At 45.1% G+C, this 13,776-nt stretch overlaps 1 protein-coding gene across 1 annotated transcript in view; it reads left to right on the forward strand.

Annotated features, from left to right (window-relative positions):
- The window catches only part of LOC129711986 (hemicentin-1-like), a 238,407-nt gene that overhangs the window by 140,727 nt on the left and 83,904 nt on the right, over positions 1–13,776 (forward strand). Inside the window, exons 51-55 of the mRNA XM_055660084.1 lie at positions 288–401; positions 4,997–5,142; positions 6,066–6,216; positions 6,923–7,138; positions 8,624–8,737. Of these exons, the coding sequence (XP_055516059.1) occupies positions 288–401; positions 4,997–5,142; positions 6,066–6,216; positions 6,923–7,138; positions 8,624–8,737 (741 nt within the window). The remainder of the gene's footprint in view (positions 1–287; positions 402–4,996; positions 5,143–6,065; positions 6,217–6,922; positions 7,139–8,623; positions 8,738–13,776) is intronic.

Below are 13,776 nucleotides of genomic sequence, written 5' to 3' on the forward strand. Positions count from 1 at the left end.
AGGTTGGCCCGGGACAAGCCTGACAAATGACAGGTGGATACAGGTGACGGGGATTGGCAGATGGGTGGAGTAAATGACAAAGTCTGGAGATGAAAAGGAGACAAAAGGGCATCAGATAAGGAGAGAAGAGGAGATATGAAATGTAAAGTGGGAGTGAGGGATAGGGGTGGAAGGGATGGTGGGGAGGGGAAGGAGGTGGGAATAAAAGGCAGGTATGGGACTGGGAGACTGGTGATGGGCGTATGGAGCAGGGTTAATATTTCCATGTTATGGCCTTGTGTTTCCAGGAGGTCGGGGACTGCAGATTCTGAGTGTTCAGGAGGAGAATGCCGGCCATTACAGCTGTGTGGTGACCAATGAAGCTGGTGAGGCAGTGAAGGATTACGAGCTAAAAGTCTTCAGTAAGTCCGTTGTCTAAGTCCGTTCTCTCGCTGATATGTGGGTTGTCGTATTTTCATTCGGTTGATTGGAGTAGATGTCACAAGAAAGGTGTTACATTTAATTCTGCATAGTTTTATTTTCCTTTGAACACCTTTGTTTATTCATTTTAAGGGTGTTGGATGGGGGGGGGGGGAGGTAGAGAGAGGTCTGTCTGCCGGAGATGAAAGGTCTTTACACTTTTGAGATACAGCATGGAAACAGGCCCTTCAGCCCACCGAGTCTGTGCCGGCCAGCGATCACACCATGTACTAGCATTATCCTACACACAAGGGACAATTTACCGAAGCCAATTATCCTACAAACCCGTACATCTTTGGAATGTGGGAGGAAACCGGAGCACCCAGAGTAAACTCCGCACATACAGAGCCGTAGTCAGGATCAAACCTCTGGCGCTGTAAGGCAGCAACTCTACCGCTGTGCCACTTCATCTAGTGAAATATTTTAGAGTGACTTTGAACACAAAATGAGAGTTAAACACTTTGAGCATCCAAAGGGAATCTGTGCCCATCAGTGTTTGGGAAAGGACTGAGGCGTGTTGGGGGCAGGAGTGGGGAAACATGGTGAACTTCCAAAGGCAAATGCTACTGTAAGAAATTGCAGATGGTGAAATCCTGGGCAAAAAGCACAAGACCGCTGGAGTAAATCAGCATCTGTGGAGAACTTTTTGGGTTGGGACCTTTCTTCAGACTCAGAGTCAATCCTGCTGAGTTACTGCAGCACTTTTTGTTTTTGATAGGAAATGGACGTGCTTTCCCTGGTTTAGTTTCTCATCTTCAATCTATAATGCAAAGTCAGACCTATGTCCTGTCATGGAATATTCTTTTGATTTGAAATACAAGTGTCCCAGTATAGATGCCACCTCCAAACTCTTCCAAATTTTCCTCATCTATGCCGTATGGTCACCCAGATATTGGGAAGGATGTCATTAGGTTGGAAAGGATGCAGAAAAGATTTAGTCCTGACGGAATGAAGGGATATGGGGAGAAAGCAGGAACGGGGTAATGATTTAGGATGATCAGCCTTGATCATATTGAATGGCGGTGCTAACTTGAAGGGCTGAATGGCCTACTCCTGCACCTATTTTCTATGTTTCTAAGAGATTCACCAGAACGCTACCTGGACTTGTGGGTTTTTGTTATAGGCAGAGGTTGGATAGGCTGATATCTTTTTCTTTGGAGCGTAGGAGGCTGAGGGGCGATCTTACTGAGATGTGCAAGATCAGGAGGGACGTGGATGAAGTGAATGCTCACGGTCTTCTTCCCAGGGTAGAGGATTATAAAATGAAAGATGCGCAGTCTTAAGGTGAGAGAGGAGAGATTTAAGCGAGAATTCAGGGGCAGCTATTTATCCCAGAAATTGATATCTGGAATAAGCTGCCAGAGAAAGCTATGGAAGTAGATGCAATTACAACTTTTAAAATGTATTTGGTTGATACATGGATAGGAGGGATTTAGAGCGATAAGAACCAAATGCAGGCAAGTGGGACTTGGCCAGTGTGTGAACCTGGTCGGCAACACTAGGGTTGGCCAGAGAACCTGTTTCTGCGTCGAGTAACCCTATGACTATCTACAATGATCACACATTTGGGCATGGTTCATTTGATTTTTCATCCTTATTTGCCACCTTTTCCTGCCTATAATGAATTAATTGCCACAGAAGGCTGGGGAGGCCAAGCCATTGGGTATTATTAAGGCGCTGATTGACAGATTCTTGATTAGTAATAGGCCTGTCCCACGGTGCGAGTACATTCCAAGATCTCTCCCGAATTGAAAAAAAAATCAAAAACGGGGTAAGTACGGAGAATGAACGTAGCGGGTACGTCGGAGTTCGGGGATGTCTCTTAGCGGCTCATACTGCAAACGGCAAGCACTCGGGAAGATTAGCCATCACGTCAGGTAATCACGAGAAGACTCGTGAAAATTTTTCAACATGTTGAAAAATGTCCACGAGAGCTCCGAGTACCGACGAGCGGCCATTACCGTAAATCTCCGAGTTCGAATCAGGGAAAACTCGGGAGAGCTCTTGGAATGAACTCGTACCATTGGACAGGGCTTTAAGGGTCAAGAGGTGTGGGGAAAAGGCAGGGGAATGGGGCGGAGAAGGAAAGATTGATTAGCCCTCATTGAATGGCAGAGTAGACTTGATAGACCCAATGGCCTAATTCTGCTGATATGACGTATGAATGTGAATCAGAAGTTCAGGGGCTCTCTTTTGTGTAACCACACTTATTCAAGGAGCTGACAAATGTTCCTGGATCCTTGTCACTGCTGACATGGTACAGATTCAGATGATTTTATTAGTTGTGTACACTAGAATGCAACAAAATTCCTTGTTCGCATGAAGCTCAGAGTAAACAGTATACATGCGAACGATAGATACAATAAATAGAGCGAGTGCCAAGCAGCAGGATGTTGCCGAGATCATTGTGCAATCTATTGCAGTACCAAAAGAAAATCGTTTTGCTTAGTTCAGTTTATTGTCACGTGTGCTGAGATAATAGTGAAAAATGTTTTTGTTGCGTGCAATCCAGTCAGCTGAAAGACAATACAAGATTACCATCGAGCCGTCCGCAGTGTACAGAGTAATGCCCCTGTCCCACTGAACGGAAACCTCTGGAGACTTTGCGCCCCACCCTAGGTTTCCGTGCGGTTCCCGGAGGTTTTTGTCAGTCTCCCTACCTGCTTCCACTACCTGCAACCTCCGGCAACCACCTGCAACCTCCAGGAACCGCACGGAAACCTTGGGCGGGGCGCAAAGTCTCCAGAGGTTTCCGTTCAGGTTTCCTAAGTGGGACAGGGGCCATTATTAGAAATGCTGCTGTTGGAATAGAGGTTTAAAAGAGTGTAACGATTGTAATGAATGATTGCAGATCCACTTCAGGGACCATCATGTAGAGGGTCACCTGGCTTGGGGGCCATCTAATGTCGTGCAATAACAGAATAACTGAAAGGAGTAGAGTTATAAGTACAAGGCAGCACCCTGGGGGGAGAGGGTGGGAAAGACCTTGGTTCAGGAGTCTGATAGCAATGGGAAAGAAGCTGTTTTTAAGTCTAGACATCGGGCTTCCCAGGCTCCCATATCTTCTCGCAGAGGAAGAAGAGATAAAAGGGAAAAGCAGCTTGAATGAGTGGCTTGGGATTTTGTTGATTTTGCTGCTATCTTCTGGCAGAAGTCCATCTAACTTGGGCGTTGTAGCTGTGATCGGACATTTTCCTTGCCCTCCTGCATCTAACGATTCCCCGCACCCCTCCCCCAACTGATGGCTTGACAAACCATGAATCCTGGCTCCCCATCGTCCTGCATCATTCAAACCTTGAATAGATTTATAACCGTTAAATGTTTCAATGTATTCTCTCTCTCTCTCAGCGAAAAGCAATGTCACTCAAATATTTATAACATGAAAACAGAATTGGTTTCTCTGAGGTACACAAAAATGCTGAAGAAACTCATAGCAAAAGGATTTGAGTATAGGAGCAGGGAGATTCTACTGCAGTTGTACAGGGTCTTGGTGAGACCACACCTGGAGTATTGCGTGCAGTTTTGGTCTCCAAATCTGAGGAAGGACATTATTGCCATAGAGGGAGTGCAGAGAAGGTTCACCAGACTGATTCCTGGGATGTCAGGACTGTCTTATGAAGAAAGACTGGATAGACTTGGTTTATACTCTCTAGAATTTAGGAGATTGAGAGGGGATCTTATAGAAACTTACAAAATTCTTAAGGGGGTTGGACAGGCTAGATGCAGGAAGATTGTTCCCGATGTTGGGGAAGTCCAGGGCAAGGGGTCACAGCTTAAGGATAAGGGGGAAATCCTTTAAAACCGAGATGAGAAGAACTTTTTTCACACAGAGAGTGGTGAATCTCTGGAACTCTCTGCCACAGAGGGTAGTTGAGGCCAGTTCATTGGCTATATTTAAGAGGGAGTTAGATGTGGCCCTTGTGGCGAAGGGGATCAGAGGGTATGGAGAGAAGGCAGGTACGGGATACTGAGTTGGATGATCAGCCATGATCATATTGAATGGCGGTGCAGGCTCGAAGGGCCGAATGCCCTACTCCTGCACCTAATTTCTATGTTTCTATGTTTCTATGGTGAGGCAGCATCTATGGAGCAATGGAAATAGGCAACGTTTCGGGTCAAAACCCTTCTTCAAACCTCTATAAAGTGTGAACTTTTCTCTGAAGTGTGTTCACAGCAAAACTCTAAAGTCTAATCCTTAGTTCCCGGAGAATCCCAAAGCGTTTGCAAACTCACAAACATTTCTTGGAAAGGGAACTGGATGGGCTCGGAGCTGTACCAGTCAGATGGCAAATCTAGGCTTGGTGCAATACTTGTTATGTTCAAGATAGACACAAAAAGCTGGAGTAACTCTGCGGGACAGGCAGCATCTCTGGAGAGAAGGAAAGGGTGATGTTTTGGGTTGAGACTCATCGTCACCCATTCCTTACTCCAGCATTTTGTGTCTATCACTGGTTTAAACCAGCATCTGCAGTTCCTTCCTACAGTCTTGTTATGTTCAACGAGGCAGACAATTTTCTTGAAATCTCTCTTGTCTCAGTTCCTCCGCAGATCGTGAAGGATGGTGGGACAGTGGGAAATTTCCGTGTGACTCAAGTCAAGACCAAGGTGAACACCTCACTGACCCTGACTTGTGAATCGTGGGCAGTGCCAGCTCCTGTTCTCCGCTGGTACAAGGACGGGCAGGTAATAGCCACCAGCGGGCACAAAATGTGTTTCTCCGTCACTGATCTGCATGTTCACAAAACGTCACCCGGAGACGACGGGTTGCAACTGATAGATTCCCCGTTTTTTTACTAAAATTTGCAACAGGATTCTCACAATCCCAAAATCCAAAGAACTTGAGACAGATCTGAAAAATTGAACGTATGAAATAAAATGTTTATGTTGAAACAGCTATTATGGTGAACAGCTATTTTTAGCAGTGTGCAGAGTTCCATGGGATTCACTGGTTATTGAACACTTCCAGAAAATAATTCCAGGAATGTCTGGATGAAAGCATCAACAATTGAACCATTATGGACAAGACAACCATACCGTGCTCCCCTCTAGTCTCCGTTGTCAAGGGGGAGTTCAAGGGGAAATGGGTTCACCTACTGCCGTCCACTGGGACTTTTTGCAGTAGATCCACAGGGATCTAGATAGGCACATGGATATGTAGGGAATGGAGAGATATGGACCACGTGCAGGCAGAGGAGATTAATTTAACATGGCTATGGTGGGCCGATGGGCCTGCTCCTGTGCTGCACTGTTCTGCGTTCTGTCTCAGCTGCAAACAGTTGAAGCTGGTGTTTCCAAAGCTGAGTGGTTGTGGTTCATTCATCTGCCCTTAATAAAAAAATAAGTTTAAAATATATTGTAATTAACTTTATTTTATGTAATACACGCTCTATGTTCTAGGTGGTAAATCAATGAAGTTGTGTGCACTCCATGGAAGCAAGGTGCCACGGATAGAGATTAAATCGTATTAACTCAGAGATTAACTCTGAAGAAGGGTCTTGACCTGAAACGTTACTTAACCATGTTCACCAGAGATGCTGCCACTCCCGCTGAGTGGCTCCAGCGCTTTGAGTCTTTACTGAACTCTTACAATGTTACTCTTACTCTAGTTGTTGGCAGGGACTGAACATCTCCAGATTCTCGACAATGGACGCATTCTCCAAATCAAACACACAAAGGTGTCGGACACAGGGCGTTACACGTGTGTGGCCACAAACATTGCAGGGGAGGATGAGAAGGACTTTCACGTCAACATTCAAGGTCAGCAGCCGTTCTGGAGGCAGCAGCCAGTGTTGGTGGCTCCTTGAAGCCCAGACCTCTCTGCAACTTGCTCTTCTCTCGGCTTCAGTCTCCTTGTACCCCCGTGTACAGTTCCAGTTTACCTGTCGCATCCAGTGACGTGTCTGGGCTGCCATGTAGAACAACGTGCCTGCTACTGAGTTACAAACCGGCAACCTGCCCTGCACCGTGAGACCTTAGGCTTTAGAGATACCACGCGCAAACAGGCCCTTTGGCCCACCGTGTCCGCGCCGCTCCAGCCATCACCCCATACACATGCATTCTCTTACACACTAGGGACAATTTACAATTTTACCAAAGCCAACTAACATACAAACCTGCATGTCTTTAGAATCTGGGAGGAAACTGGAGAATCTGGAGAAAACCCATGCATGCGGTCACAGGGAGAACACGCAAACTCTCTACAGACAGCACCCGTAGTCTATATCGAACGTGAGTCTCTGGCGCTGTAAGGCAGCAACTCTAACCTTTGTGCCACTGGGCCACCCCCAGTAATGCTGAGACACTAACTAGTCATGAGACACTCAGCGTTAGTTATGATGACAAGTACCATGACTAGTTGTCAGGATCTAGTTCTTTCTCAATACTTTAAATGAGTGGGATTGTATTGCAGTGCTTCATAGATTGATTAAGTTGTAGTCTTTGGTCTTCCCTCCACACACTGCAGTGCCTCCCATCTTCCAGAAAGCCCATGGAGTGAACGCTGCCTGGGAGGTGATATTTCGGGAGGATGAAGTCGAGGATATAGTGGAACGGCGGGAAGTGATCGTGAATAATCCAGTGTCACTCTACTGCGAGACTAATGCCATTCCACCACCCAAGCTCTCCTGGTCCAAGGATGGCCATGCTCTCTCAGCCACGGATGACATCCTGATTCTTCCAGGTACAGTAGCTTGTCCCCTGCAGCATCCCATTGCTTCTCCAGGACTCTTCACTGAGCTGTTCCACTTTGACACCACACCTGCACGTTACAGATTGAAAGACCCCTAGCGAGCCACGGGCCCCTTGGCATTGAAGACCACTTCCACAAATACACCACTGCAACTCGGGTGCTATGGATAGATACATTCCCCCAACTATTGGTCCCAACTTTCAAAACTAATTTAGGAAGATGGTGGAGGCCTTTTGAGAATCTATGATCTGGAACATAATTCGATGCCCATCACGTTCCATATTTCCCTTTCATCCTCTCCTCTTCCACCTGGTTCCTTCCACTTATATTCCTTCTCTCCTTCTCTGACACCCATTAGACTTCTTTTGGGGATGATTGGGGATGATCAGCCATGATCACATTGAATGGAGGTGCTGGCTCAAAGGGCAGAATGGCCTACTCCTGCACCTATTGTCCATTGTCCATTTTCACCTCTATCTTTTATCACTTACTCCACCATTCAAGCCCCTACCACCCTCCCTCCCTGTAGTGGAGCTGCTGCCTCACAGCACCAGAGACCTCGGTTCGATCCTGACCCTGGGCGCTGTCTGTGTGGAAATTGTACATTTGTTTTGAAGGTCAGGTTTTCTCCAGGTGTTTTGGTTTCTTCGCATACTCCGAAGACAAGACACGTGGATTTGTAGGTTAATTGGCCTCTGTAAATTTCCACTAGTCTGCAGAAAGTGGATGCGAAAGTGGGATAACATTGAACTAGTGCGAACGGCCGATGAATGGTCAGCGTGGACTCAGTGGGCTGATCACCTATCCACATTCTTTAGAGATGCTGTCTGGCCTACTGAGATCCACCACCACTTTGTGTTTTTTTTTGTAAACCAGCATCAGCAGTTCTGTGGGCCTACATTATATCACCAGAGCCCAGCTCTTAGGCTCCTAGGAGCAGCATGTGGCTACCAAGCAGCAGAACAGAATATAGAACGGTACAGGAATGGACCCTTCGGCCCACCTCCTCCATGCCGACCAAGATGCCCCATTTAAACTGGTCCCTGCCTGGCCTTTTCCTGTCTGTGGCCCATATCCCTCTAAATGTTAGTTTAGTTGAGATTAGACATACAGCATGAAAGTAGGTCCTTCTGCCCACCAAATCCACGCCGACCATCGATCACCCGTCCACACTAATTCTATGTTATCCCACTTTCTTGCTCCACTGCTCACACATTAGAGGCAATATATTGAGGCCAAATAATCAGCACATCTTTGGGATGTGGGAGGAAACCAGGGCACCTGGAGGAATCCCACACGGTGACGGGGAGAACGTGCAAACTCCACACAGACAGCACCCAAAGTCAGGGTTGAACCCTGGTCTCTGACGCTGTGAGGCAGCACCACGGCCAGTTGCATTTTTGTCATTGGGAACATGGTCTTTGAAAATAATGTTTCAAACAGTTAGCTAAGATGTGAACTTTGACCTCTTGACAGGAAGCCACATCCTGCAGATCCCCCGGGTGCGTGCGGATGATGCTGGGAGATACACGTGCCAAGCTGTCAATGAGGTTGGCGAGGACAAGCTCCACTATGAGCTGGTTGTCCTGGGTGAGTGTCAAAATGCCAAGAGTCCACTGGTCTCTGCAGAATCCATGGTGGGGTTGAGTGAATGCTGGTGTTTTGCTACATGTCCGAGTGTGTTCTTTCATTGCACTCTTGAACCAGTTCACAATTCGTAATGGTATTGGTTTATTATTATCACGTACTGAGACACAGTGAAAAGCTTGTGTTTGAATGCTGTCCCATCAAATCAAATCAAACTGCACATGTGTACGATCAATCCATGCACGAGTGCAACAAATAGTGTCAAGAGATAAATGCCAGAGTATAGAATACTGTGTGGCAGCAATTTGAGCATTACATTTGCAGAAAAAAAGTTCAATTTCTGTAATGAGGTAGGTTGGAAGATCGGGATTACACCCTCGCTTATGGGAGGACTGTTAAGTCGTCTGATAACAGCAGGGAAGAATCTGTTCTTGAGTCTGGTGGTACGTGCTTTCAAACTTTTCTATTTTCTCTGCAATGGGAGAGGGGGAGAAAGGGAATGACTGGGGTGGAACAGGTCATTGATTATGTTGGCTGCTATCCCGACACAGTGTGTAGTGTAGATGGAGTCCACAATAATGTGGACAGCTCTCTGCCATGCTCCTGCCTGATTACCCGTCACTCTTCCTCCTTTGTGGAGGAAGGGTTGTGCTAAGGCTGACAAATAGATGCAGCACATTCCAACATAGGATATTTGGGATGGAAATAGGCCCTTCAGCCCATCTATGCCCCAGTTGAGCATCTGTCTTTGTTTCTGCATCTAAATCAGTCACCTCTCCTCTATTCCCTTTGCCCTCCTATGCTATTCCAGCTTTATATAGAGCCACAGATTCATACAGTACAGAAACTGGTACTCCAGCCCGACTCATCCATGCTGACCAATATGCCCCATCCAAGCCAGGCCCATTTGCCCACATATGGCCCCCTTCCTCGCTATGTACTTGTACAAATGTCTTTTAAGTGTTGTTATTCTACTCAAAACAACGGCCTCATCTGGCAGCTGGGTCCATATGCCCACCATCAATACCATTTGCCCCAACCACTTGAAAGAGACTGCTTTCACATCCATGCCGCTCTTTAGATAAGTTTCTTCTAGGTTCATCTTTCCCATCCCAATCTTCCATTTATTTCCGGCCACAACTGCACCATCTCGCTATCATCATCTGGTATAAAGTGCAGGAGCCTGAAAACCGTAACCACCAGGTTCAAGAACAGCTTCTAACCAGGCTCTTAAACACTGCGCAACACTAACCTCAGCGACTATGCAATTCTACGGACCATGTCTTTGACTGCACTGCATTATCGTGATTACCTAGTATTACTATTATTAATTTGCTGTACTATAGATTATTATATATTTATCCGTGGTATTGCATTTACCAGCCTGTGAAGCTGCAGCAAGAAAGAATGCTGTTGTTCTGTTATCGGTACAAATGACATTTAACCACTCCTGATTCTTTGTACTTTACAAGGATATTACACCACTCTGCCTTTAAGTTCTTTGATAATTAAATGTTGTTCCTGTTTGCTTTTCTGCCCCTTTTTTTTGATAACATTCTCCTGAAACCTTTGTATCCTCTCTCTCTCTGCTCACTGCAGCCTGTATGCTCAATAGAGGTCCCTTTAGTTGCTGATTTGCAATGCTCTTGGCTTGTTGCCTTCATCGGCAGAGGCTGTGCCTGATGCAATGCGCACTGCTGTCTGGCTGGGTTTCCAGATGCTGGGCGATGAAACATCACTCACACTCATTAGATTCAGTGAAGCAGTAAATGAGTCAGTGAGCGAATATCTTGCTGCAGTCAGGTACTGCAGACTGGCGATCTTACGAAGTATAGAAGTTCAAAAGGGGCAGACATTTTGTAAAATTTCAGCTTGCTTGTGATAATAATAAATAGCTTCAATATCATGGGGATGAACATTTCATGATTTTCTCATTAATAGAAAGTCATTAAAATTCTTAAACAAATATCATCATTCCTTCTTATTCCTAGTCTTCTTCTAATCTTATATGTTGTTTTGTCATATTGCTATATTTCATTATTCAAATTTTAAATCCTCCTTCATTTCAGCAATAGTAATTTATTTAGCCTTTTTCCTCAGCTCCCAGCATTTATTCATTTATATTTAAACAATTGACAGGTTAATGTGCAGCCTCAAAGGCATAGTTTAGACTCAACCAAGTGCAAAGGGCTGTAAGATCTAAACACAAAGTGCAGGAGCAACTCAAGCCTGATCTTTGGAGGGAATGGGCGACGTTTCAGGTTGGGACCCTCGCAGAGAATCAAACTGAAGAATGGTCCCACTCTGAAACGTCACCTATCCCTCCTTTCTTCAGAAGCTGCCCGACCTTGTAGGGTGCTCCAGCACTTTGTGTGCTGGATTCCAGCTTCTGCAGTTGCTTGTATCCCCTGCAAGATTTAATCGCTGAGTTTATCTTACTGTGTGCCTTGGTTATCAAGGAGCAGAAGGCATTCAATGACATTAAAAAGTTCAGTAAGGGTAAAAGAAGCGACAAGGCCAATCAAAATTAATGATCCGTTTGGACATTTTAAGTCATTATTCATATACAGAATAAAAAATGACTCTAATCACTGGGAGAGATTTTAACAAACCCCACGCAATGTTGCTCTTCCATGAACTCAGTGGGCTGTGTATAAATTTGATGTGTTGAGAGTTAGGTTAAAATTGCCCTTGTTCAGGTTTATGGTTCAGTTAAACTCCCCATCTGAGTGTCTAAAGGCATGTCACATTGGTACTCTTGCAAAGGCTTGCGGAATTGCGTTACGAAGCAGGAAGGTTTTCTTTTCGAACTCTTGAGTGGTTTGGAAAGCGGCCACATTGAAGAGCTCCAGATAATAATGAGCAGAAACACAGAGAGCATGTCCCCCGACAAAAAGAAACTGAAGACACACGGTTGTAAAGCCAACCTGACAGGAGACCAACATCCATAAACGTAACCAGTGGGGATTGCACCACTTAGTCATAACTAAATGCAATGACCATAACACCAGGTAGGTCAGTGGCACTGGGTCTGTTCACTTGTCCATATCACTTCCCTCTCCTTTTCATGAATCCCACCTTACTCCCTCAGCTTCATTATTACTGTTTAGTTTTCTATGTTGCAAATAAAATTTGAATATTAAATTATAGCAATAAAACAATGAATGATATAGGATTAGAATGAGAAAAGTTTGATAAAATATTCACAACACCGCTGTAGGAATTAAATTCTCCAATTTCAAGTAATAACCCCCTACCCTCTCTCATTTTCCATTTCTTCTATCACCCCAGTCACTCTGTTCCTTTCCTCTCCTCCATACACTCATCTAGAGGACTCGGAGATGGGAGAAATACTAGGGGGCCGAGGATCTAATGAGAGGGAGGAAATCCACATTAGTCAGGAAATGGTGTTAGGTTAACTGTTAGGACTGAAGGCAGAAAAATCCCCAGGGCTTGATGGTCTACATCCCAGAGTACTCAAGGAGGTGGCCGTAGAAATCGTTGATACATTGATGATCTTTTTCCAATGTTCTCTCGACTCTGGACCAGTTCCTGTGGACTGGAGGGTAGCCAATGTAACCCCACTTTTTAAGAAAGGAAGGAGAAAGAAAACAGGGAATTATTGACCAGTTAGTCTGACATCGGTAGTGGGGAAGATGCTTGAGTCGATTATTAAATATGTTTATGCAGCACATTTGGAAAGCAGTGACAGGATCGGTCAAAGTCAGCATGGATTTATGAAGGGGAAATCATGTTTGACTAATCTGGAATTTTTTGAGGTTGTTACAAGTAGAATGGATAAAGGGGAGCCAGTGGATGTGGTGTATCAGGACTTTCAAAAACACTTTGACAAAGTCCCACAAAAGTGACTAGTGTGCTAAATTAGAGCACATGGTATTGGGGTAGGATATTGACATGGATAGAGAACTGGTTGGGAGACAGGAAGCGAAGAGTAGGAATTAACGGGTCCTTTTCATAATGGCAGGCAGTGACTAGTGGCAGGGGCGGAAAACCCGGGGGGGCCAGAGGGGACACGTCCCCCCCATGTTTTGAGAAGCGGGGGACATCCCCCCCCAAGTTTTTGTAATCCCAATTTAAAAATCTCCGCTTTTAGCGCTGGATTGAGCCTCCGAAGCCTCGCGCGTGTGTGTGTGCGCATGCGAGCGTGGCCGCCAAATAATTGTCCATTTCCCCCCACAGAGGTTGGCTGACCTGCTGAGTTCCTCCAGCACTTGTGTTTTAATGGAATAACTGGTATTTTTATTTAAAGATGTGTTGATTTTGAAGAATTCCTCAATTAAAGGATTGGTATCTGCGGCAATGATGATGATCCTGACTTCAATGCACAGTTCACACGATGCTATTGGACTGCTGTACATCAAATAATGACATCCCAGCTGCTGCTATGACCACCTCCAGCCTGCTTCAGCTGTTTAAAGGCTTCACTACATCATTTAGTTTATGCAATTTTATTTTTAATCTTTTTGCAATACAATTTGTTCATTTAAAATAGAAGATCGTAATAATTAAAATCTCAAAACGTACGAAAATCTAGATTACATTTTTTTTTTTTTAACCATCACAAAGCAAGACTGGTCTTAATTACGGCCATGAAGCCAATCTCAAGGGCTGTGAAAATCATCAGATTTCTGATCGCTTCCATTACTTTGCCAGAGAAACGCAGGGAAATTCCAAGCACATGTGAGGAATTTCCTGGCTGCTGTGGCAGTGTGGACAACTTGTCTGATAGAAAGACCGTGGGGCTCCCCTCTCAGCGAGGAAGGGATATGGGCCAGACCCAGGATAAACAAGTAACTGGAACCAGAATGGGTCTGTGTTAAGGTTTATTTCAAAGGAAAGCCATGAATCCTTGCATCGTAGGAGGTGAATTCTTAGTTGACCTTTTGCACCTTTATCGAGAATTTATGAGTCCACATAGAATTGTAAATGTATTATACGTTAATTTAAGATGGCGATAAACAAACAAGAACACAAATCTTAGGAGCTCAACAGAATCTCACTAAAACATGTGCAAAACATGA

This window comes from Leucoraja erinacea, chromosome 31 (assembly GCF_028641065.1).
Source record: "Leucoraja erinacea ecotype New England chromosome 31, Leri_hhj_1, whole genome shotgun sequence".
NCBI classification, from domain to species: Eukaryota; Metazoa; Chordata; class Chondrichthyes; order Rajiformes; family Rajidae; genus Leucoraja; species Leucoraja erinaceus.